Source organism: Lissotriton helveticus, chromosome 5_1 (genome assembly GCF_964261635.1).
Source record: "Lissotriton helveticus chromosome 5_1, aLisHel1.1, whole genome shotgun sequence".
Classification (NCBI taxonomy): Eukaryota; Metazoa; Chordata; class Amphibia; order Caudata; family Salamandridae; genus Lissotriton; species Lissotriton helveticus.
In genome coordinates, this window is record NC_136065.1 from 460,812,798 (window position 1) to 460,835,709 (window position 22,912).

Genomic DNA, 22,912 nt, shown 5'->3' on the forward strand with positions numbered 1-22,912 from the left:
GGCGGCGGGGTTTGAGGAGGACCTCCCCCTGCGGCCCCTAAACTAGAGTCGTCTACTGATGCTCTTCGTCCTGGCAGAGTGGGAAATGGAAATGCAGACTGGACTTGTATGGCGGGCTGGACCGGGGGTACCGTAACAGGTACTCCGGTGTCTGGAGGAGCGGGAAGTGCCTGATTTACAGGGACTGGCGGAGTAGTAACAGGATTTGCATATTCTGGGACTGTGTCGTCCAAATAGGACGAGATGAAAATATCAGCTGCGGTCGGTTTGTGACGTAGCTTGGTCGGAACTAATGGTGGCGGAAAGTTACTGGATGCCTCCGGGGTCGCTTTTGGCAAGCCCTCGGCAAGAAGAGGATACATACCCTTAATAAGAGCATGCCTCTGTCTGTCTGACTGTTCGGTTTTAACTCGTTCACGTATCTCGATTAATTCCCTTTCTTGGGCTCGTTCCAAGGATTCTCTACTTAATTCTGACTTTCTGATTTCTTTTTCGGTTCTTTTATGAGATTCTTTGCGCCATAACTCGATGGCATCTTTCTGTGACTGTCTGGCTTTCTTTTTCCATAATGCTTCTTCTACTCTCATGATGCACTCGGCATCCCATGTGCCTGACACAGGCCATCTATACTTTTCCTCTAACTGTTTGGTATACTCGACCCATAAATCTAGATACAATATGGCGCTTATGCCATGCTTCTGATACATAAAATGACCTGGACTGTCCCTAGGCGGGACAGGAACTGCTGCTTCTAGCAGACCTTTTCTAGTTCTTAACTGACGCAGTTTTGAAAAGAGCGGCATGACTGAACTATAATCTGGACACAATACAATACATAATAAACACGATAACTACTTCACACTCATACCACGACATCAAAGTACGTGAAGAACATTTAAAATAACAGTTCGAACAGAATACTACCTGGAATACGGAACACAGAATACATGAATTTTCTCGAGAACAGAACTGACTAGAACAGAAACTAGATGCACTGCTGAAACAGTACGAAACTTACCGGTCTCATAAAGAGACACGTCTGGACCCGCATCCACCGAAGTGGACACTTCGTTTTGTGGGTCTGTGTACCACCAACCCACGGACCAGAGTCAATTAGATCGACCCTGTCTAGATACTACCCCAGTAATGGTACTCACCGGGCAGCAAGAACGGAAGGCCTCAGACTGGACGGGACTGCTTGGACGCCGGACGGACGAACTTCGGACTTCTGTTACGGGTGGGCCTCCGGATACCTCGGACCTTGGACTCTCGGCTTGGGCTCTGGTCGGGACTCGCCGCGTTCCTCCACCGTCTCGTCTGGATGCTGGACCGCCTCCTCCGTCTCCTCCGTGGGCCTGAGGGATACTTGAAGCAGAAATATCTGCCGGTGCGCAGAAGAGTTCCGTCACGACTGCAGAGGGTCAGGGGGTCGGCGTGGCTTCACCGACGCGTGGGGAAAGGGCAAGTCCCTGTTCGGGCGCCATTATGTGGTATATAAATAAATAATACCGGATCTATTTTTGAATGAATAAATGAATAACAGATAGCTCAATAAATAAGAGTCAAGATTCGAGGTAGTAGGAGTTTTGCAGGTTTAATACAGCATAAGGACAGGAACAGGACAACCTGCACAGGAATAGGATGGCAGCGCTGCCGGGGGCAGGATCGGAATCGGCGTAATCGGCGTAACATTTAATAACAGTGCACGATCATATATACTAAAACAGTTGCATTACAATACATACGATAGGCGGAGCAGTGGGTGTGGTCAATAGCAGTCGCGAAAGATAAGGGTGAAAGTAGGTGTAACAGGGCGTATACATAGACATGTGATGCAAACGTAACAGAATATGTCATAAATGGGGCGGAAACATGGAGGGGGCTACCTAAGGAGCCGAGACCTCTGACCTGATGGTGCGCGCAAACTGGCAATGACGTGTTACTAGGAGAAGCTGGGGGCTTCGAACTCTGTGCTAGGAGCAAAGACTGAAGTCTGGAGAGTCAGGGCGACATGTACCTAAACAGTATCTAGTATCTGATGTTTAGAGAACATGTTGATAGAATCCAAAAGTTATCGGGGTAAAGGCTAACAGACTCTAAGACTAGAGCATGCATTATTCTACATGTAGTGCGTGATGAAGAATATTAAATGACCATTAAATGCAGTATTTCTCTTACATGGAGACGTAAAGGCTAGACAATGACGGAAACTATTGATGCGGTTCAGTAGCTTAGGAATGCAGAGAAGGAGGGCTGAACTGATAACTGGAATCATAACATACTCTTGGCAGACTCAGAGGCAGAGCTAGGCTGAGCCGGGCACTGCGAGGCAGGAAGTAAGTGAAGGGTCGAGGATACAGGTGGGGGCTGTATCGCTCCTCAGCGAGGCTTCAGGAGACAGGAGCTGAATCTGGTGTCCGGGCCCTTTTGAGGCCTAGAAACGGGGACTTTACAATGGAATAACGTGCACACTGAGAAACGTGGCAACGTAGCTTTACATAGGCCTGATATTCGTAGTATTCACGAGAACTGGAAACTGACATACTAAAGGTGGACACAACTGTAATTGCGTCTTTAATCAAACATGGGGAATACATATGCATATTAATCATGCACAGATAACATATGATGGAGGACGCGTAGGGACACAGAACATGGCAAAATTTACTTTTCCACAACACCACAGGCCCTGATTCTCCTCAGAACGCTCTTACATGGGCTCAACAGACCCCACAACACAGCATATTCCCAGGAGGCGATTATAACTATACTGAGAGGCCCAGGGTAATTCACAGCAGGGGACCTGAGCGGCGACTACGGCGAGTGGACCAGACTTTGCCTACGATAAAGGAAGCGGTTGGGAACCTGAGGCCCGAGACCCCCCGCGAGAGCCGAGGTGACAGTCACCCTCGCGAGCCATGGGGAGGCAGCGGGCCGCCACTGCGATCTCGGCCCCGAGATCTGGAAAGCCACCCTCTCCGACCCCCTCAGGGGCGACCCAGGATGAAGAATCTGTGCAATCACACGCCATGTCAGCCAAACTCGATAAAGTCCTGGCGGCAATAGAGCATTCCCGAGTGACAATGGAGAGTAAATTTGGAGAACTCGCCACGGACATCAACCTGCTCCGAGACGATCATAGAAAACTCGCGGATCGAGTTAAGCAGGGGGAGCGGACACTGCAAGAGTTGGAACCGCAAGCACAAGCGCAACAGGTAGCTATCAAAGAACTGCAGGCTAAGGTGCAAGCCCTAGAACAAAAGACAGATGATTTGGAAGGCCGGTCAAGACAGAGCAACATCCGCATCCTTAATCTGCCGGAGGGAGTGGAAGGGATGAACTCCATACAATACATGGAGACGTGGATCAAGACATTTACACGAGCACAAGACCTTTCGCCCTTCTTCTCAATCGAGCGTGCTCATAGGGTCCCAGCGCAGAAGTCTAGCCAGGGAACTCCGCCCCGACCATTCCTACTGAAATGACTCCATTATCAAGATCGGGACACTATACTACGAGCCGCCAGGCACGCAAAGGCACTCAGGGTGGAAGACAAACAGGTGATGCTGTTCCCGAACTACTCGCAAGCAGTGCAACGAGAACGAGCCACGTTCCTAACAGTGAAACACACCCTCCGCAACAATAACATTCAATATGCACTCCTGTTCCCGGCCCGTCTGAAGATCATCTACAAGGAAGCTACGCACTTCTTCACTGACCCGACGAAAGCAGGAGACTGGGTGGAACAACATATCGGAGACCTAGCTGTCAAACCGGACGCACAGAACCACCGATCCCACGGGGGGCGACGACAGCAGCCCAAACGAGTTGCTCTGACACAGCTCCACCGACCATCGGCTCCCAATACCAGAAACTCCCCTGGCTTGGAACAAATAATCGCGGAGCGCAGAAGAGCTTTGCAGGCTGCGGCGGAGGCCAGGCGCATGGACGAGGGCTCGGAAGAGGATCGAGGCCCACACATCTTCACCTCTGAAGAGGAACTGAGCGAGACGCATACCTCCCGTGAGGGCTCCTTAACACCTCATCTCGTGACCCCGCAAACAGCAGACACTTTGATATGATAAACTGGGACTGGGCGATCGGTTACCGGACAGAACACCTCATGGTGGCACTGCTTCTCCGGCACCATCGGACAGAAAAATTCAAAGGACACAATGGCAGGCATAATCCCTTTCTGCAGATTGAAATGGGCAGCGACAACACCGACCAACGGTGAAGAAACGATAGCACCCCCCAATGTAACGAACTAGAGACACTGCGAGATGCATAGTTTGGACGTATTGTCTTGTACAATAGGCCCTATTAGTTGGGACTGTTTCCCGAAGATTTTTGTACCGTTCTCCTTGTTAACCTACTTTTCTATGCTCCTCGGGGGGAGACTGGCTGGGATGTCACAATCAACGGGACGAGTGGGGACAGAGAAGGGAGGAGCAGAGACAATACACGATGACGTCCATGACAACGAGGGCTCCTAACACTACCTACACCCCTCTTACACTGAATGTACGGGGAATGCACACAGCAAGCAAACGGTATGCAGTATATGCCTACATAAAAAGACAACAGGCACACATAGCTCTCCTGCAGGAGACTCACCTGACGGCGGTGGAGGTAACACGTCTACAAAGGAAATGGAGAGGTACTATATGTGCCACAGGGTATTCAGCGTTCGCTAGGGGAGCGCTTGTTTGGATTAGACCGGGCACACCCTTTAAGGAGCAAGTACGTCACACAGACAAAGAAGGTCGGTTCGCAATGATAGGGGGACTGCTAGATGGTCAACCGGTGATGATAGGCAGCATATATGCCCAAAATGTAGAACAGGCCACTTTCTGGGACCGTCTTACAGGGACACTATCTCAACACACACTCACCCCGTGGATACTAGGCGGGGACTATAACTGCGTCTTAGACACTAGTCTAGATAGATCTCATCCCCCACCAGCACATTCACCGATCCATAAACAAACGGAACTCTTTAACAGGTGGGTGGAACACTGGGCGCTAGTGGATGTGTGGAGAGCGCGCCACACCACCGCCAAGATCTACTCTTTCCGCTCTGTCCCTCACGACCTTATGCTCTACCATCCTCCTTCCCAAGGTGAGACACACAGATTACCTAGGTAGGGTCCTGTCGGACCATGACGCACATGTCCTAACTCTTACGTGGAAACCGCCTCACCCCCCTATACCTACTTGGAAATTGCCAAGAGAGTGCCTCACGGATCAAGTATTCCAGCAGGAACATGGAGATCATATTCGGGAGCACTTAGCATTAAACATGGGAACAGCTTCTACACGATCACTAGAATGGGATGCCCATAAGGTAGTAGCGAGAGGGCAATGCATACAGATGATAGTAGGAGTGCGCAAAACACTTGAGAGAACATTACATGCTGCGGAACAGACCCTGGCGACACTAGCCACAGCAAAAACGGCTTATGCTGCGTCCCTGAGGGACCTCCGTAAATATAACTTCCGGCTCTATGCCACTAAGGTACACCGGGAGGGTAACAGGGGAGGGACACTCTTGGCGTGGCTTGCTAAACAAGACCTAGAGATAAAGCCAATCACCAAAATGAGAGATCAGGCAGGAAGACTTCGACACTCACAATCCGAAATATTGACGGTCTTTCACACTTATTACTCCTCGATTTATCGAGCACCGAGCCAAGATGACCCGCACGCGATTGATACATTCATGCACCCACTGACGCTCCCACAGGTCCCACCAGCAGATCAAAAACAGCTGGACAAAAAAATAATAGCCGCGGAGGTCACTCAAGCGATCAGAGCGCTAGCGCGAAACAAGGCCCCGGGCATGGATGGCTTTCCCCTTGAATATTATAGCACATTCTCCTCCCAGCTGGTCCCACATTTGGTGGCTATGTACAACGAGGCGCTCGATAGAGGTGAATTACCGGGATCCTTGAGGGAATCGGTGATAGTCACATTCCCGAAGCCACATAGGGACCCCACTATCCCGTCTTCTTACAGGCCCATTACGTTGCTCAATGCGGACTGCAAAATATTAGGCAAGATACTGGCAGACAGAGTGGCTCAAATACTGCCCCCGCTGGTCCACCCGGACCAATGCGGTTTTGTTCCGCGACAAAATACGTCGCAAAATATACGTAGATTGTTCCACGTACAGGACACCACAGGGGGACGGTTCCCAAATGCTGCTTGCCTGATCCTAGATCTTGAAAAGGCGTTTGACACCCTATTGTGGCCCTATTTATTTGTGGTCCTTCGCAAATTCAACGTAGGCCCGAGGCTGCTGGCATACATTAAGCTCCTCTATACGAACCTTACCACCCGGGTTAGACTAGGCAAATACATCTCCCCCAGGGTTCGTGGTGGAAAGAGGGACCAGGCAGGGATGCCCCCTGTCGCCCCTGATTTTTGCCCTGGCGGTGGAGCCCCTGGCACTACGCCTGAGACTAGAGGGAGGTGACTGGGGAATTCCGCTCGCAGACACAACGCACTGTGTATCATTATATGCGGATGACCTACTAATCTACATCCGTGACGCCACCCGAGACTTAACACTCATCTGGGAGGCGCTGGGAGATTTTGCGAAGGCTTCAGGTCTTAAGGTAAACTCGGATAAATCCACGATATACGCGCTAAGCCCCCACTTAGCCCCGTTCGAGATACGGATTGGATCACAATCCCTTACATGGAATGGAGATGCTCCTAGATATCTGGGAGTGCGTCTGTATCACACCCCCGATTATATGTATGAGGGAAATCATCGTAAGACATTAGCGGGGCTACGAACAGCGGTAGGATTCTGGAAAACATTACCCCTGGCTCCCATAGGACGGGTGGCCATAGCAAAAATGATAATGGCCCCCCGCCTACTGTATCATTTCGCTAATCTCCCAGTGATTCCACCGCGCTCCTTTTTCAAGGAGTTGGATCGCCTTCTCACAGAGCTGATTTGGGGAGGCGGCAGACACAGAGTGGCACTAACAACACTATATCTACCCACAACAGAAGGGGGTTTAGGAGCACCGGCCTTCGAGGCATACTTTCTAGCAGCACAAATACAGTGGCTATCGTATTGGACGGCGGGACGACACATGGGGGAATTGGTCACTGCGGAGGGCCCCACACCATTACCGGCACTCTGTAGACTATTGCTGCCTGGAACCAGACCGACGCGCTCTCGACCGCTCCTGGTTTCAATAGCCCGTACCTGCATGATGAGAGTTCACCGTATGTCAAAGGACAAACCCCCATATTCACCTTTACTACCGCTAGTGGTCTTCCCTAGAGGAGACGACTATTACACGGAGGGCACCTTACGAATCTGGACGGAACTAGCAGTTACAGAAATGGAGTGCATGTTCGAAGAAGGCCAGATTAAGACATTTGCTCAAATGATGGAGCAGTACGATCTCCCACCTGGGCAATTCCTGATACACAGACAGCTCATGGATAGTAGCCAACAATTCTGGAACCCCAACTTGGAGGAACCCCCGACACAGCCAGTAATTCATGCTATCCTGCACATGGGGGTAGGTCGCCATCTGGTCACTTGGCTCTACAAAGCGGTACGTACACTGATCCTTCCGACATTGCAAACACTACGCCAGAAATGGGAAACTGACTTTGGCAGGGTAGTACACAACAAAGAGTGGGAATCTGCCTTGGAATACCCCAAAAGGTCTCCAGAAATGCACGATTTCGTAACATACAATTCAACATTCTTCATAGGGCATACCTCACACCACACCGTCTCCGTCAGTTCTTCCCGGACACACAATTCACATGCCCCCGCTGTCACGCTCTCGCCGCAGACTTCAGACACATGTTCTGGGATTGCCCCACTCTCCAAGGGTATTGGGACATAGTACACCAGACACTGAGGATCACGACCCATGTCACGAACATGTCAACCTGGGAAGCTTGCGCTCTTGGGATATTTCGCAAGAAGAAAACTGAGAAGGTGCAGTGCCGCTTTCTGTCCCTAGCTATCCTACTAGCAAAGAGGGGGATAGCCATGCATTGGAGATCCCCAACGGGACCACCAGTAGCAGCCTGGGTAGGCGCGGTGAAAAAATGGGGGAAGGTAGAGGAAGAAACACTTAGGGAGGAGTAAACATCCTATTTCCTTGGACTGGGCACAGTTGCTACATACATTTACCCACGAGACAGACCCCCCCGACCCTACCACAGATGAACAATCTCAGACTCAGATGGCCTCTCTGACCCCACCAGCCACTGGGAGCATCTGAGAGACACTAGACATGTGAGGGCACGCATGGTGGCAGGCCTACCTAGAATCCCCACTGGGCAACGCTGTAGACACCACAGTAGCTGGGTCGCCACTCCCCTTCTTGTACACCTTCTGATATACTCCCACACCCGAGAACCTACAATTACCTTGACAACAGCAATCCTGTTGAGTCACAGCCTGAACCCCCCCAGACACCCTACTCTTCCTGTTGTTAATCCCCCACAGTTGGGAATAGTTGAACGTTGGATCGGCAGACGATCCGGACTCAGTTACACATTGGAGACACACGTAGTTACGATAGCTCACAGAGATTTTGAGACACTCCTACATTAAATACCCCAACCAAATACGCCTGCAATGGTAACCCACACCTGACCGAATCACACTGTCATGAGAGGACCGACAGTGCGGTATTAGACACACCCACCGCCATTTACTGATAGGATACACACTATGGCTTCACCACCGCATCACAATATCCCTAGATCAGGTCGCACATTGAACACACATGACTCCTGACGTATTGAGGAATAAAACCTATGGTCATGAGACTTGCAGTTTACCTATCTGATGTAAGAATGTATTGATGTAATGAGTTCTATTGCCATGATATTTGACGGTTGAAACCCAATAAACAAATTTAAAAAAATAAAATAAAATTATATCATCACATCACCCAATACCATTACGATTTCTAGTCATTTGAAAGTTAAAGCATGAATATTTGACACCATACAGTAAGTAAGTGTTTGTCTTGGTAAGTGAGGGTGATATCATGGTGTGGGCAGGCACATTCAACCAAGACAGCACAGGCCACCCTGAGACTGCGGGAAACAGCGTTTACAGCACTGTCGGTACAACGTGGTGCCATTACAACGCAGTCAGTACAACAACTGTGTTGTTATCACGCATACCGTTATAACGCAAGACATTACAACAACTTGCTGTAGGGAGCTTTAGGTGCTGGATTTTAAATCCAACACCTTCCCTACTGTTGCACAGACTGGAGTTGGAATAGTAAATTATATTATTCTAAACTCCAGTGCCCCCCTACAGCAAGTCGTTGGAATGACTTGCGTTGTAATGGTAAGCGTGATAACAACGCGGTCGTCGTACTGACCGCGCTGAAAAAGCATGCATCATAACGTTGTAATTTCAACACTGCAGACATGTTCATCTCTGTGACAACATGCCCTTCATTTATTCATTCCCTTTCAGGGTGACAGCCCACAATAGATATCTCCTATGGAAGATGGGGATCACCCACGTGCTCAATGCTGCCCACGGCAAGTTCTGCAGCCAGGGGAACCACGAATATTATGGAACCACCGTTGAGTACCACGGTGTGCCAGCTAACGACCTTCCAGACTTTGACATAAGCAAGTATTTCTACTCTGGTGCAGAATTTATCGACAATGCCTTGAACACAACCGGAGGTATGGACGTCTCACTGTGGCTACAGGACCTTGTGGTTTGATTTGTTTTAATTTTTGTGCATAACGATTGCCCAGAGGCATCTTGGCACTCTGTATGACAGAAGGGACAGAGCAGAATTTGTCGGCTTTCCAGAGTAAACTACTCAAAGATCCAGGGTGAAAATCCAGGTCTTTAAGTCCTTCCTGAATTTAAGCAAAGAGTTAAATTACAAATCCGTAGCTAAAGGGCCGATTGTAATTTGGAGAAACCTTTATTCATGTGCATGGATTGCATGCAGAAACATTTAGGGGCTGATTACAATGGTGGGGAGACCGCCACCATCAGGCTGTCGGTGGCGGTCTCCCTGCCATCGTAACCAACGTTACCGCCCGCCATATTATAATGGCGGGCGGACCTGTGGTGGTCATAAAGACCAACCACCACACATCCAACTGGCTCCTTCAGCCCGCCGGGGCGGTGGAGGGGCTCATAGTCCCTACAATGCTGGCGGTGCCTACAAGGTACTGCCCTAGGAATTACTATGTCTGTTTCCGCAAGCCATTTCATGGTAGTTACCTGCCATAAAAAAGGCAGGTGGAAAGGGACATTGGGGACCCATAGCGGGCCCTTCTTACCCCCTGGCCTTTGGTTGTGGGTGTTGGGGTGCCCCCTACATACCATCCACATAGTGCAGGTATATGTAACATGTCCCGTTTTTACCTTACAGCTGGTGCAGCAGTCAGCAGCACCCACCGCATTGTAAAATATAGGCATTGCGACCACCGTGGTGGCGGTTGCATTGTAATTAAACATCAATGAGAACTAGCTAAATGGTACAAGCTAAATGTTCATATCTGGGAGTAAAACATATTGTTTTTTATGAAAACCCTAACCCACCAACCTAGTTGGTGGCATGCTTCATCATCGTGTCCCACCCAAGGTGCCGAGTGCACCTCTGGTGTGCTTCAACGCCTGACTATAGCGGAGCGGGTTTTTGTGCAGTGAGAGTGCAGTGAAGCAAATGAGTGTAGATTAAAAACTGTCCAATGGGTCCCGAGCAGTTGAGGAATTTAATGGTGGCCCCTTGGCAGTATTAAAACAAAACGGCGGATGTAAGTGAAGGTTAGGTTATGTCTCCTATATCCTATGAGGTCTACATGTATCAGCCAGATTACACAGTTTACTGGCTTTCTTCAGGACCTATGTGTGTGGTGAATTAGTGGTGGTCACGTGTTAGACCAATATGTGTTGCACGCGCTAAGGTGTGTTTATTGAGAGAGGAGGTATTCCTCAGGTTGCTCAAGTCCTGTTGGGAAGAAGAAGACAGGCAAACAGACATAAACATATACATTGCAATAGCTTCTCATTATCACACATGGTGTTGTGACTGGATGAGCGCCATGTCCGTACATTATGCGGGGAAAAATAGGCAGAAGTGAAACGGATAGTGACACTTGTGAAGAAGTGGCTGAATACGATGTCATTAATTATGCGCTATTGTGCCTTCCGTAAATAGCGTCAGGTTAACATATCTGCTCATAGTATGAGTGATAAGCTAAAACGTGCAGAGAAGAAAAGAATGCTTACACTGACATTATCAGCGCAAGCTCCACAAATCCTGTGAGGGGGCCGGATATGTAGTCACACATTATGTGTGTGGAGGAAGAGAGAAACGACAAAATGTTTTACAGCGAAGTTCCCAAGTAGTATGTGGGCTTGTATCCACCAGCTGGGAAACAACCCCCCCCCCAGAGCCCCACTTACTTCATCAAGATCTCTGGCCCACACTCCATACCTACTGCGGCCTGCTACCGGGATCCCGCCGATGTGGACCGGTAGCTGGGAGGCGGTTTAAGTACTGTTTGGTTTCGCCAAGTGCTGCATATAAGAGTGGGCGTGCCCTTCATTGCTGTCAGTTGTCTTCGTGAGTAGCATCCTCTCCGAATAGGGACTAAAGAAGGACTACGTGGGCTTCAGTTGGAGTGTTGAAAACTCCATATCAATAAAGTTATATGAAATGAAGTTTTGTGTCAAAAATGTTAGAATATCTTCAAAGATGCTCATGAGCTATATTTGTGTAATTAGTAAATCTAATACTCCACTCCGAACGATCGGGGTGGGTAAAAAGAAGGCACTGAAAAAAGACTACATGGGCTTCTAGTAGTTTTACTCATACTGTAGGTACTGATAAATGAAAGAAACTGTGTTCATGACTTTTGAGAGCACAGAAAAATAGTGAGATGTGATTACTGGAAGCTTGGACACAGGGCGTCACAAGTAGTGAGATCACATTAGCAGAAAAAAACGTTGGTGAAATGTAAACTGAGGACGGAGAACGCAGAAAAATGGTGAATCGTCCATTTCAAGAACTTTGTGAAAATAGTGGTCAATCAATAATGAGAGCTCAGAAAAACTGTGAGTCTTGAGAACCAAGTGCTGGGCTATATGAAGAGTTGTGAGCTTAAACAGAAAGAGTACATTATGAGAACCTGAACAAATAGTAGGACATGAATGTTGGACATGAGTATCAAGAGCTTGGACTAAAAGCAAATAATGGCCACTAGAAACCTGGAGAAGCAGTGAGTCATCAATTCTAAGAGCTTGAAGAAACTGTGAATCATGGAGAATCACTGGAGTACAAGAATTAATAAGTGTTTAGAACATAGTGAGGCAGTGGTACTGAGAGCTTAGCGCAATGTGGAGTCTTGCGTATCAATACTTTGAAGGAAGAAATCATCAGGAGTACGGAAAGCATGGACAAACAGGAAGTGAGAGCTTAGACAAACAAGAAATCCTGAATATGTGAGCTAGTAGAAATAGCAAGTCATGAATGTAGCTTGGAGACATTTTGAGGCATGAGTGCATAGAGCTTGGCAATCACCAAGTCATGTACATCAAGATCTTAGAAGAACAGATAATGAGTTCCAAGAGTCAGGTGAAACAAGGAGCTATGAGCACAGAGAGGGCTTGGAGGAACAGTGAGCTCTGAGTAGGAACTTCTTCCGCACTCAATGGGTCATGAGCACCAGGAGCTTGGAGAATCAAGAAACCATTAGTGTAGAGACTCTGCACATGGAATAAGTCCTGTGCACATAGACCCTCAGGTTAGTCGACATGTGACGTCTGGTCCGCCATCTCTTGCTGTTTCCCTGTTTTCCCAATGCAGAAGATACAGATTGGAATTATCGATAGTCTTTATCATTCAAACATCAAATGGTATATCTGCAGGAGATGAAAGTGTGTGAGGGGAAGGGAAGTAGGATCTAAACATTGTAAAATGTCATCTGTGGCCAGAGCAAGATGCTGCAATGAAGCCTACAATTTTAAGTGATGGAGACACCTTAGTGCTTAGAATTTGAGCAGAGATAAAGGACAAGGGAACCCCACTCACTAAAGAACCTGGGTGGGTAAATTATTGTCATAAACAGTGGTTCCTGTGGAATAATAGAATCAATATAGATAATAAGGTGCACAATCGCAATGGAAGGGTTAAAATGATGTCAGAGGGTGAAGAAACCACATACACCTATAGTTTTAGTTTGATACAATATTTTATATTTTACAAACAAAATTCTATATACAATGAAAAAGAAAATGTGCGTAGTGTCCCCAGTGAGAAACAGGAACCTAAAATATTGGTGACATAATTGTGACAGTATTTTACAAGGTTTCCAAGGTATTCAAAAAAGTCGACCATGTAGCAACTCAATACATAATATACAGCAGCTACATACAATAATACGCGCTGTTAATGGTTCGCTTTCTTTTGTTGTCAACGACGTCTCGACCCTAAATGTGATCTAGGGTCTGATCTGGGCCTATGGATTTAGGGACATCTGACGGGTAGAATGCGCAGCCGCGTGAGGTGTACATGCCTACAGTGGGTGAAGGAGGAAAAGGAAAACAAGATACTCACAAGGACACCCAGTCGGGTACCCAAGTGAGAGTAAAGCCTGGCACTCTATGGGTAGCTGAGCACTGTTACTGTGTTGATGATACACAGAGATGTGTATGAAGACAGTGAGGAGGAACTCTGGAGTTGGTGTTAATCACATGCAGTGCTGTCGCGCTGACCTGTGATTTAATTAATTTTGACTTGGGTATCCAGTCGAGTTTAATGTAATGATTCTTTTGAAACCTTGAAGTACCAGCTTTAATAGTCTCATTCAGAAGTTAACACAGTGGGGTTGTTAGTGTGTAACCCTGAACTCGCCAATAGGACACCAACCTTTCTACAGCAAGAATGAAAATTTGGGGTTTTACTGTTACAACATGCAAAAACGCATGTAACGTAACATAACATGTGTATTTGTAAAAACACACATTCACCCAAGGGTATCTTGGAGCTGAATACCAGATGTTATGTCCCACTTTTTAGTATACAGCACCTTGCCTTAGGGCTTGATAGGTATGCCTTCGGGGTGTCATTAGCCTAAATCTTAAATCCCAGTTAACAGTTCAACAATTGCTCTGTCAGCCAGCAAAGGCAGGCTAGGAGAATTGCTTAGTCACACTTATGGTGCTACAATAGGGGCTGCAGTCCACGAGGGACACTTTATCTTACATGACCTGGTTACCCCTGGCACCATAAGGTAGGGACTTATAAGTACATTATCTAATGCCAAATGTGGTTAAATCAAAGAAACATGCATGTTTTAGGTGTCAGGTCACTGGCACTGAGGCCTATTTGTTAGGGTTCAGTGCACTCTCAGAGTCAAAAACCAGCAGCATCAGTCCAAAACTTGGTGATCATGCAAAAAGGGGCATTTCCTTACAGCCTTCATCCTGTTAAGGTCTCCCAAGGGACCTACTACATACTTAAGTCATCAGTAGTTGCAAGGAGGTACCCAATGTTGAAGTATGTGCCTTTTGCTACATATGTTTGTAGGTAGACACTAGCTACTTAAACCAGGTGTGTATAAGTATGGGTTTTATCAAATTACAAGTGTGGTTCTTAGTGAACAATATGCAATGTATGGGGTAGTTGTACGTTTTGGTGAGTGCCTGATATTCTGCCTGATTTATTTTATTTTAATATTTGAAGTTTTTATATAGCACCTTCTCATCAGATAGGTATTAAGGGGCTTTGGCCAGAACCAAGCATTCAACTTAAGTATGTTGAGGAACACCAAGATACAAGAGGGTGAAAGAGAGGCTGGGGGGTAGGGGGCGTGGGAATTGACAGTATACTAGTTTTGCTTAGTTGCAGTTTTTTGCTTGGATGCGTATTTAGTTAAGTGGTAGTAGTTTGTTAAGTCATGGGATTGAATGCAGAACTTTATTTCTTTAGTTACTCACATTATTGGTAAAATTGGAGTTGAAAAAGATCTTTATTCATAATGACTGTTAGGTTTGAAATAAACTTGGCACCTGTTATAATTATTTAGTGGTCTGCCTACCACTTAGCTAAAGTATGTGCTTTCTCAACAATAGACGCTTCCTAAAGCAATACATGGCTTTAAGGTGAGGTCAGTTACATGTGTGGTTACAGCAAGCTGGGCGAGTGGTATAATAATGAGAGAAAGGTATGTCCTGGAATTAAAAAAACATGCTTTGCGATCATTAGCCTGTTAAAAGTTATTTTAGAATAATGCAAAATCCATCTAATCTTTCAATAGTTATTAATTTGCTTATTGACTAATGTCAATTTCTAGTTCTTGTGAAAACGTATAAATAACTTATTTCACTACACACATGTTTGTTCGTCTCCTCGCTGGGCTTGAGGTTTTTCCACCAGGCGCTATTCTATTTTCCTGCCTTCATAGATGTGGGCCCCATGGCAGTACACACTGTTCTATTCATGCCACCCACAAATGTTCACTGTCCAAAGTACAACACAGTACAACAGAGTTACGTGTAACTGTGGAATTAAACACTGCATTGTGTCCGCTGAAAAGAACTCACTGTTTATTGTCAAAGCCAGGCTGGCTCCAACCCCAAATGGAAATCTCAATGGTGCTAATGCGATTTATATGCTAGAGAGACTTGGAAAACAGTAAACATGTGCCTGTACATCCACATCAGCACACTAGCGGGGCCGTGACTGGTGGGGTGTGGTATTCCTAGGTGGTGGTTTTTGGCGGCATTCCTAGTTTGTTGCCCTGAGCATCGCCCTTGGGGCAGCACTTTTTGCCATTCAAAATGACTACTTTTAAACCATTCCTAAAAATACTTGGGGAATGTATACTTTTCGCAGCACAAAAAGATGATCTTTGTTTGTGCTTGCCCCTGTTCCATAGACTTTCTCATAGTCTTTCTCAATGATGTTATGAGCAAGAGTGTCTACAACATGGGTACTCACCAACATTTCCCAGGGGGCACAAAGTTCTCTCTGTGGCAAGGGCTGCACAGATGCCAGCAATCGAATGGTAGGGTGATGAAAGGTGAGCGTAGGGGGACGCCAAGCAGCAGATGCATGGTGTGGACAACAAACCGAGCTTTCACATGACTTCTGTCTGCCACTTATGCTCTATTCTTGAGCACCAAGAATTAAAGTTAAAGCATTAACTTCAAATGTGGCATTGTTTTCAGAATGGGGGTGGCATTAGCGTTTCCAAGATCATGTTTGAAACTATCACAGCTAATAAATGCCTCTCAATGTAGTGACAATCTGATCTACTAAGGTAAAGCGCTCATGAATGTTAAAAGAATACACATTTTTGAAGTTTGCAGAGAGTTTATCATGTTTTTACATGTTTGGTGCAAGATGTCTTTAAAACTAAAGGTGTTCCTAAAGTGAAGTTGTCTAGAGCACCTTCTTTTCTTCCTTAGCTAATGTGTAAAACGTGTAAATAAAGCGTGCCTGTTTGTTTTGCTTTCTGAATGTTCCTGCTCTGTCAGGTGAACAACAGCTCAGTGCTGCTGTCAGGGCCGGACTGAGAGCCACAACCGACCCAGGCAAAGTGCTCGGCCGCCCCCTCCTCCCCACTGGGGGAGTTGGAGGTGTCGCCGAGCTCTTTGCCGGGGCCGGTTTCCGGACGATTTTGGTACAGGGCTGATTACGGCCCTGTAACAAAAATGGCCCCCAGGGGCCCAACACCGGCCCCCACCCGTGTGGCGCACGGGGGATTGCCCAGTGCCCGCTATGGCCAGTCCGGCCCTGGCTGCTGTTCACCAAGGGGACGCAGTTAATGGTCAGGCTGGCCGCATGCGGCCCCCGGCCGTACTTTGAGTATATCTGGTCTTCAACAAAAATTCAGACGTGTGAAGCTCCGTACTCACGTTCTGGCTGCGTTTCATTTGAGGACTGGGCTCAGCTAACATGTGTATTTATTCCCAGGTCGGATCCTGGTGCACTGCGCAGTCGGGATCAGCAGATCGGCGACCCTGGTGCTGGCCTACCTGATGATAAGGCATCACCTGCGGCTAGAGCAGGCAATTCGGGCCGTGGCGGAGCATCGCTGGATCTGGCCTAACCGAGGCTTCCTCAAGCAGCTACTGCGCCTGGATGCGGAGCTGGCACCGCCCTGCGAGTAGAACATGGTGAGGAGAACGCTCCTTCCTCTCCTCTCAAGAGGCATCAAGGACAAGGCGCCCAGGTCGCTCGATGCCACTCACCTAGACACCAGTATTCCGTTCCCCGGACTTTGCATTTACAAAATAGTGCATTCTGGGAGTTGTAGTCTTGGTTCATTTTAAGTGAGCCACTTGGACCAGCACACCTGATACCAATGATATGGAAAAGGAAAGGGCAGGAATGGAAAAGTGGTGTCCTGGTGACATGGAATCATTTGATCACCCCGGTTAAGATGCATAACGTGTGAGGCGGGAAACGGCCATTACAACGAAGCCGTTTCCACGAAATCGTTAACCACGCATGCAGTACAACGCATGCGTGGTTACCACGAAAGCCTTTACCACGCATACCTTTACTACTATTTTTGTAGTAAAGGTATATGTGGTAAAGGTAAAAAGTAAAAAAAGGGGGGCTTGGGGGGGTCTCCCCCCCAAAAATAAAACTCACCTGAAGTCACGTCGGTTTATTTATTTAATCAGCGTCGTTTAAGAGAAAACGGAAAATAAACTTCCGCTTTCTCTTAACGACCTATGACGTCACCACGCAAGCAATCGAGGTAAATGTTATGCGTGGTAAACTAATTCCGTTGTAACGCATGCGTGGTAAAGGCATGCGTTGCAACGGAATTCGTTGTAACGTCATACATTCGTGTGAGGCCTGACGTGGAGCTGGCTGGTAATTGGAAATCGTATTATTTCTGGAGGGAATTATGACTTCGGAGTGGAAGCCAATGGTGAAATGTCCGTTATTAGGCAGTATTGGGCCTTGTAGTTCAGAAGGTTAATGGATCCACTACAAAAATATGTTTTTGATGATCTCATGGCCTCACGTTCAAATCCCGGCCCGTCCATTCAACCTTTCTCACTAGTGGAGTAATAAAGAACAGCTAATCTATGAGATCCCTACCACCTCTAAGGGAGGTATGGGTCAGTCATGTGCAGGTTCACCTAGTCAGTTCTGTTAACAGCAGAGTACCATGCTTTTCTTGTATTGCATGAAAACCTGGCCTTTTGATAACATATGACTTGGTTGCAGAAGATAATCTTACCTCACTGGTTACACCTGAGCAATGTCAAGGACGCCTGCTCAGCTGGGGCTTTCATTAACTGTAATGGTGCCCCAAATAGGAACAAATACTCGGTTGTGTTCAGTCTAAAGAATCATCATGTTGTGAAAGGGCCCCACCAAAGATGCAGCCTCTCCCCTACCTCCTACCCACCTCAGCATTAATACTACAACAGCTATTTTTCCACTACAAAGTAACTTGTTTTTATTATTAGTTGAGTGTGCATATGACTTATTCTCTACACGCCAATGTGGCCTATGGTATTGTTATTTTGTTTTCCATTGCTTTCGAAATAAATTAGGATAAAGCGTACCCTCAATAAGTAAACATAGCCATGTAATGTTCCCAACATATATATTCCCAAATTTTCTATGATTTTGCGCCAAGGTTGCACCACTTTTGTTGCGCAGTGTGATGCAAAATCCATGTTGGGATTTCCAAACCCACGTAAATCAAGATTTATTTGGCTTTCCGTGGCATTTTATCCCAAATGTTAAGCAAGGCAGCGCTTACGCTGCGTTGTGATACCTGGCATCGGAGAGGGGTTACATGAGATGAGCATTGGCTTTCCTTGGACCCACCCATGAAGTATGATGCAAACCATGTCTACTAAAATCAGTAAAGATGGCTTTGAGCCAAAATGGTGTACCTACCTGAGGCTGGCGTAACAAGGAGAAATATCCTTATATCCCCTCATTACTTCCTTTTTGCATGTGTGCTGCATTCCACATCATACATAGATAGATTAATATGGCTCTATGAATAGTTTTTGTGCAGGAAGGTATCCCTTTCTGCACAAAACCTACTCTGACCACAAAAGGAGGCCTGTGTTGGCGTCAGGCAGCCAGAAGTACACCATCGCTACGAGAGAGCAGAACTGCGTCATATCTTGGTAGATATGTTGCATTTCTGCTCTCTCACTCTGACGCAACGCAGCACAGGAAATTCCCTTGCTGTGTAGCGTCAAAGTTTAATCAAATCTTGGCCACAGTCTTTTTGCTGTATTGCAAAGTGATGCTTTGGTACCCCTAGTTTATGTGAAGCTCAAACTGATACTGGGATTCTGTGAGATGCTTGTTAATAAAGGTCTTGTTTAGGAAGGCCTTTAGTCACTCTGCTACATAAGGATGCTGCCTCCTTAGGCAGATACTTTGAACCTACTATGCCAGAGGACCCAGCATGATAGGAATCAGGTTAACCTCTGCCAGGTCGTCTTAAAACAAGCCTCAGTGAAACCTGAATTATAGGAAAGAGATGAGGCATAATGGGTAGAGCTGCTGACTTTGGAACATGGAGAATCAGGTTCAAATTGCAACCTTTAATCAACATCCTGTGCTTCAGGGCAAGTCACATATTCTACCTGTGTCTCAGAAATGTATAACTACTCTGGTTCTCCTGTAAAGTGCTGCAATCCTCTTGGGCCAGGTACGTGCAATAATAAAACTGAAAAAAACACAATCGAATAATAGAGTAAGTGAAGATCGAGCCTCGTGGGTACTCTGGCAACATACAAATGCCCCCCTTGATTTTATAACATCAGCAGATACTCAAATGAGGATCACAGAACAGCTGACCACCAGGTGGAATCTGGAAAATGGAAATCAGCAGCAGCTTACTGCCACAGAGGTCTCCTAATACATTGATAAGGTTTAGCCATCAATGAGCTCCGCTGATGATACCTTGAGGCAGGGTGACGTTAGGGCGGTGTGACCAGTGCCACTGCACCTGGCGCCAAGCTCAGAGGACACTGTATTTTGAAATACCTTTTGGGGTTAAAAGAACCTGCTGCAGAGTTTCTTGTGTATCCAAACATTTTCAGGCAATAATAAAAATGTCACAATAACTCTGGTGTTTAATGTACCTGCTGGAGAGAGATGGATGTTTTGCCTAGTGACAGTTTTGACTCATCATAAAGTAGCACAGAGGGTTAAAATGCCTGCTGCAACTATATTGTACCATGCAGTACACAGAATTGTATTTTATGTAGCTAGCTTAGTGTGTTACTGCTTTTGGCACAGAGATCATTCTGTTACGTTCAGTTCATAAGTTACAATGCTAATATAGCACAGTGAGCTATGAGCTGTCATCAAAGAGCTGCGTGCAAACTTCAAGGTGTGGATTCAAACGGTATGGTTTTCCTCTGACTTTCTTTATCCGATTGTTGCTAAAAAAATGTTTTCTTTTAATTGAAATACATTTTTATTAGAAAAGCCAACCACTGTGTTCAGTTTTAAATCCTGAGTTTGTGCTCATCCAGACCAAGCACTCTTAAATTATACTGCCTACCAGTATGGATGACATGTGACTCCTACACTTTGTAGTCTGTATTGCCTTGTGTTATATTTCCTATACACTGATTCACACAGCTATGATTCATTGTCACTGTATAATGTGAGTGTGGTGTAAAGTGCTCTGACACCGAACACTGGTTTGAGTAGTGCTATAAAACAAATTAAATATATGTGAGAGAGGGGCTTTGGATAGATAAGGGGCACTGTTGGAAGGTGGTAGTGAGGGAATCCATGGAGAGGAAGTACATGGGGGTGGTACCTGGCTTTCGCCAGCCTTTCCTCTCTTAACAGCAGTTGATAACCACTGTAGTATGTTCATAATATAAAGCAGTTGTCAGAAGCTTCAGGACAGAATAAGTCGTGTTTTCACTGTAAATTACATGGATCCAGAATTTCTGCTGAGATACAACCGGCTGCTAATTGCTGCACAACCGGCTGCTAATTGCTGGGTGCCATGAACTGTAATCGTGAACACAATTACCTCAAAATTAGATGCTTCAACTCCCTTTGAATAACTTAAAGGTTGCAGATGGAGGAAGATAAGCACTCATTCTACATTCAATGATAGAGGTTCAGCAACAGAGATTAATATGTATTATTTGAAAGATCAAGAAGTTGGTACCATCCAACAATATTCTTTTCATTCAAGCCTAGTTTAAAATGTTTATAGAGCAAGAACATTTTTATGAACAATGCCAATAAATAATGAAGAAGGCTACAAACCAAGGATGTTTGATTAATTACTTTCTGAATGTCAATATCACCTTCAGTAGTGTTTATGGTTTGAAAAAAACTGCTAAAATACCATCTGACGATTTTCACACTGAAACTGCAGCAGATAGGTTTTTTTATATGTTTAACTCACAAATGGTGGATATTAAGCACTTAAGTTGAATTCCTTCCTGATTAACATTTAGGGCCTCATTACGTTGGCGGTCAGATCGCCAACGACAGCCTGTTGGTGGCGGACTGACCGCCGATAGCCCTTCGTGCCGGCCATCGCAATACAATGCATGGCGGTTGGCCTACAGCGGTCGGAGTCCAGATTGCCAACTCCGCCAAAATCTCAGTTCCTGACGGGGCAGCAGTCAGAGTCGCAGAACATACTGGTGGCGGTGCTGAGCCAGGCACCTCTGTCTGCATTTGGATATCCTTTCCGATTGCATGTTCATGGTGAGAACACCGCCATGTACAGGTTGCCAGAAAGGATATTGGGGGCCCTGAACAGGGACCCCGTCAGTCATGGGCCACTGCAAAGTGGCCCTGTGGGCACATGTAGTGCCCCCACTCACCTCCATGTACCGTGTGCCATGCACAACATGGCGCATGGCCCACAGTCTATGGATGTGCAGGTGGTGCTCCTTATCACGGCGACTTGTGCTGCGTCCATTTTCCTTGCCTGCAGCACAAGCCAACGTGATAAGGAGCACTTTGTGTCCGCCAGCCAGGCATTTACATCCTAATTCGGCGGTCGGAACTACGCCTCCTTGTCCGGTAGTCTCCTGACAGCCGCAATAGTGGGCGGCGGTCCTTCGACCGCTATCCAAATGAGGGCCATAGCTTTTATACAGGTTAAAAATATTCATATCCAGCACTTATTAATTCACAAAGATGAAGGTGTTTGTTTACACTAAATTGAAAGGTGTGTATTTCTGTAACATTGTTTTAGGATCACGGACAGAGTATCGATCACAACAATATCGAAATACAAACATTTTGTGTCAAAAATATTGATTACAAAAATATTGTTTCTCTATACCTATAATGATGAGTAAAAAATATCGAAAAAAATATTATTTCACACTATTATCGTTAAAAAACCCATATATATATATATATATATATATATATATATATATATATATATATATATATATATATATATATATATATATATATATATATTACCAAACAGCCAAAGTCATTGCACGCTCTCAGGACAAAAGAGAATAGTCGCCAAATCCAGAAAGTGCTGTTTATTCACAACGCGTTTCACCAAAAAATGGCTTGATCACGTGAATAAAGCTTGTAGTTCATTGGTTAAATAACACAAACAATTTCATGAACATAAACATAGGACTTCGGCAAGGGTTACTCGTGAAAGTAAATGCACATATCTAATATTAAATGCACAAAATACATGTTTGAGAACAACCAAAAGTAAATGCATAGTATAAGCAGATAATGTCAAGTACGAAATGTGCAAATACCGAGAATTCATAACATAAATATTATTGTTCTATCCCAATCGGTACTCACTCCAAATAACTCATAATGTCTTATGTCAGTCTGGCATATAAACAAAATAATGGTAATACGGCTCTTAAAGTTAAGGTTAACTCTGCCCGATCAGT

General features: G+C 46.0%; 1 protein-coding gene across 2 annotated transcripts in view; it reads left to right on the forward strand.

The window, feature by feature from the left end:
- LOC144754653 (dual specificity protein phosphatase 13A-like) overlaps nt 1-22,912 on the forward strand; it is a 162,931-nt gene that overhangs the window by 46,181 nt on the left and 93,838 nt on the right. Inside the window, exons 2-3 of one of the 2 annotated variants that reach the window (XM_078642728.1) lie at nt 9,488-9,705; nt 16,965-21,280. In XM_078642728.1, the coding sequence (XP_078498854.1) occupies nt 9,488-9,705; nt 16,965-17,161 (415 nt within the window). In that variant the 3' untranslated portion in view covers nt 17,162-21,280. Of the gene's footprint in view, nt 1-9,487; nt 9,706-16,964; nt 21,281-22,912 lie in introns of those variants that run through there. The other variant, XM_078642729.1, reaches the window with a different exon arrangement.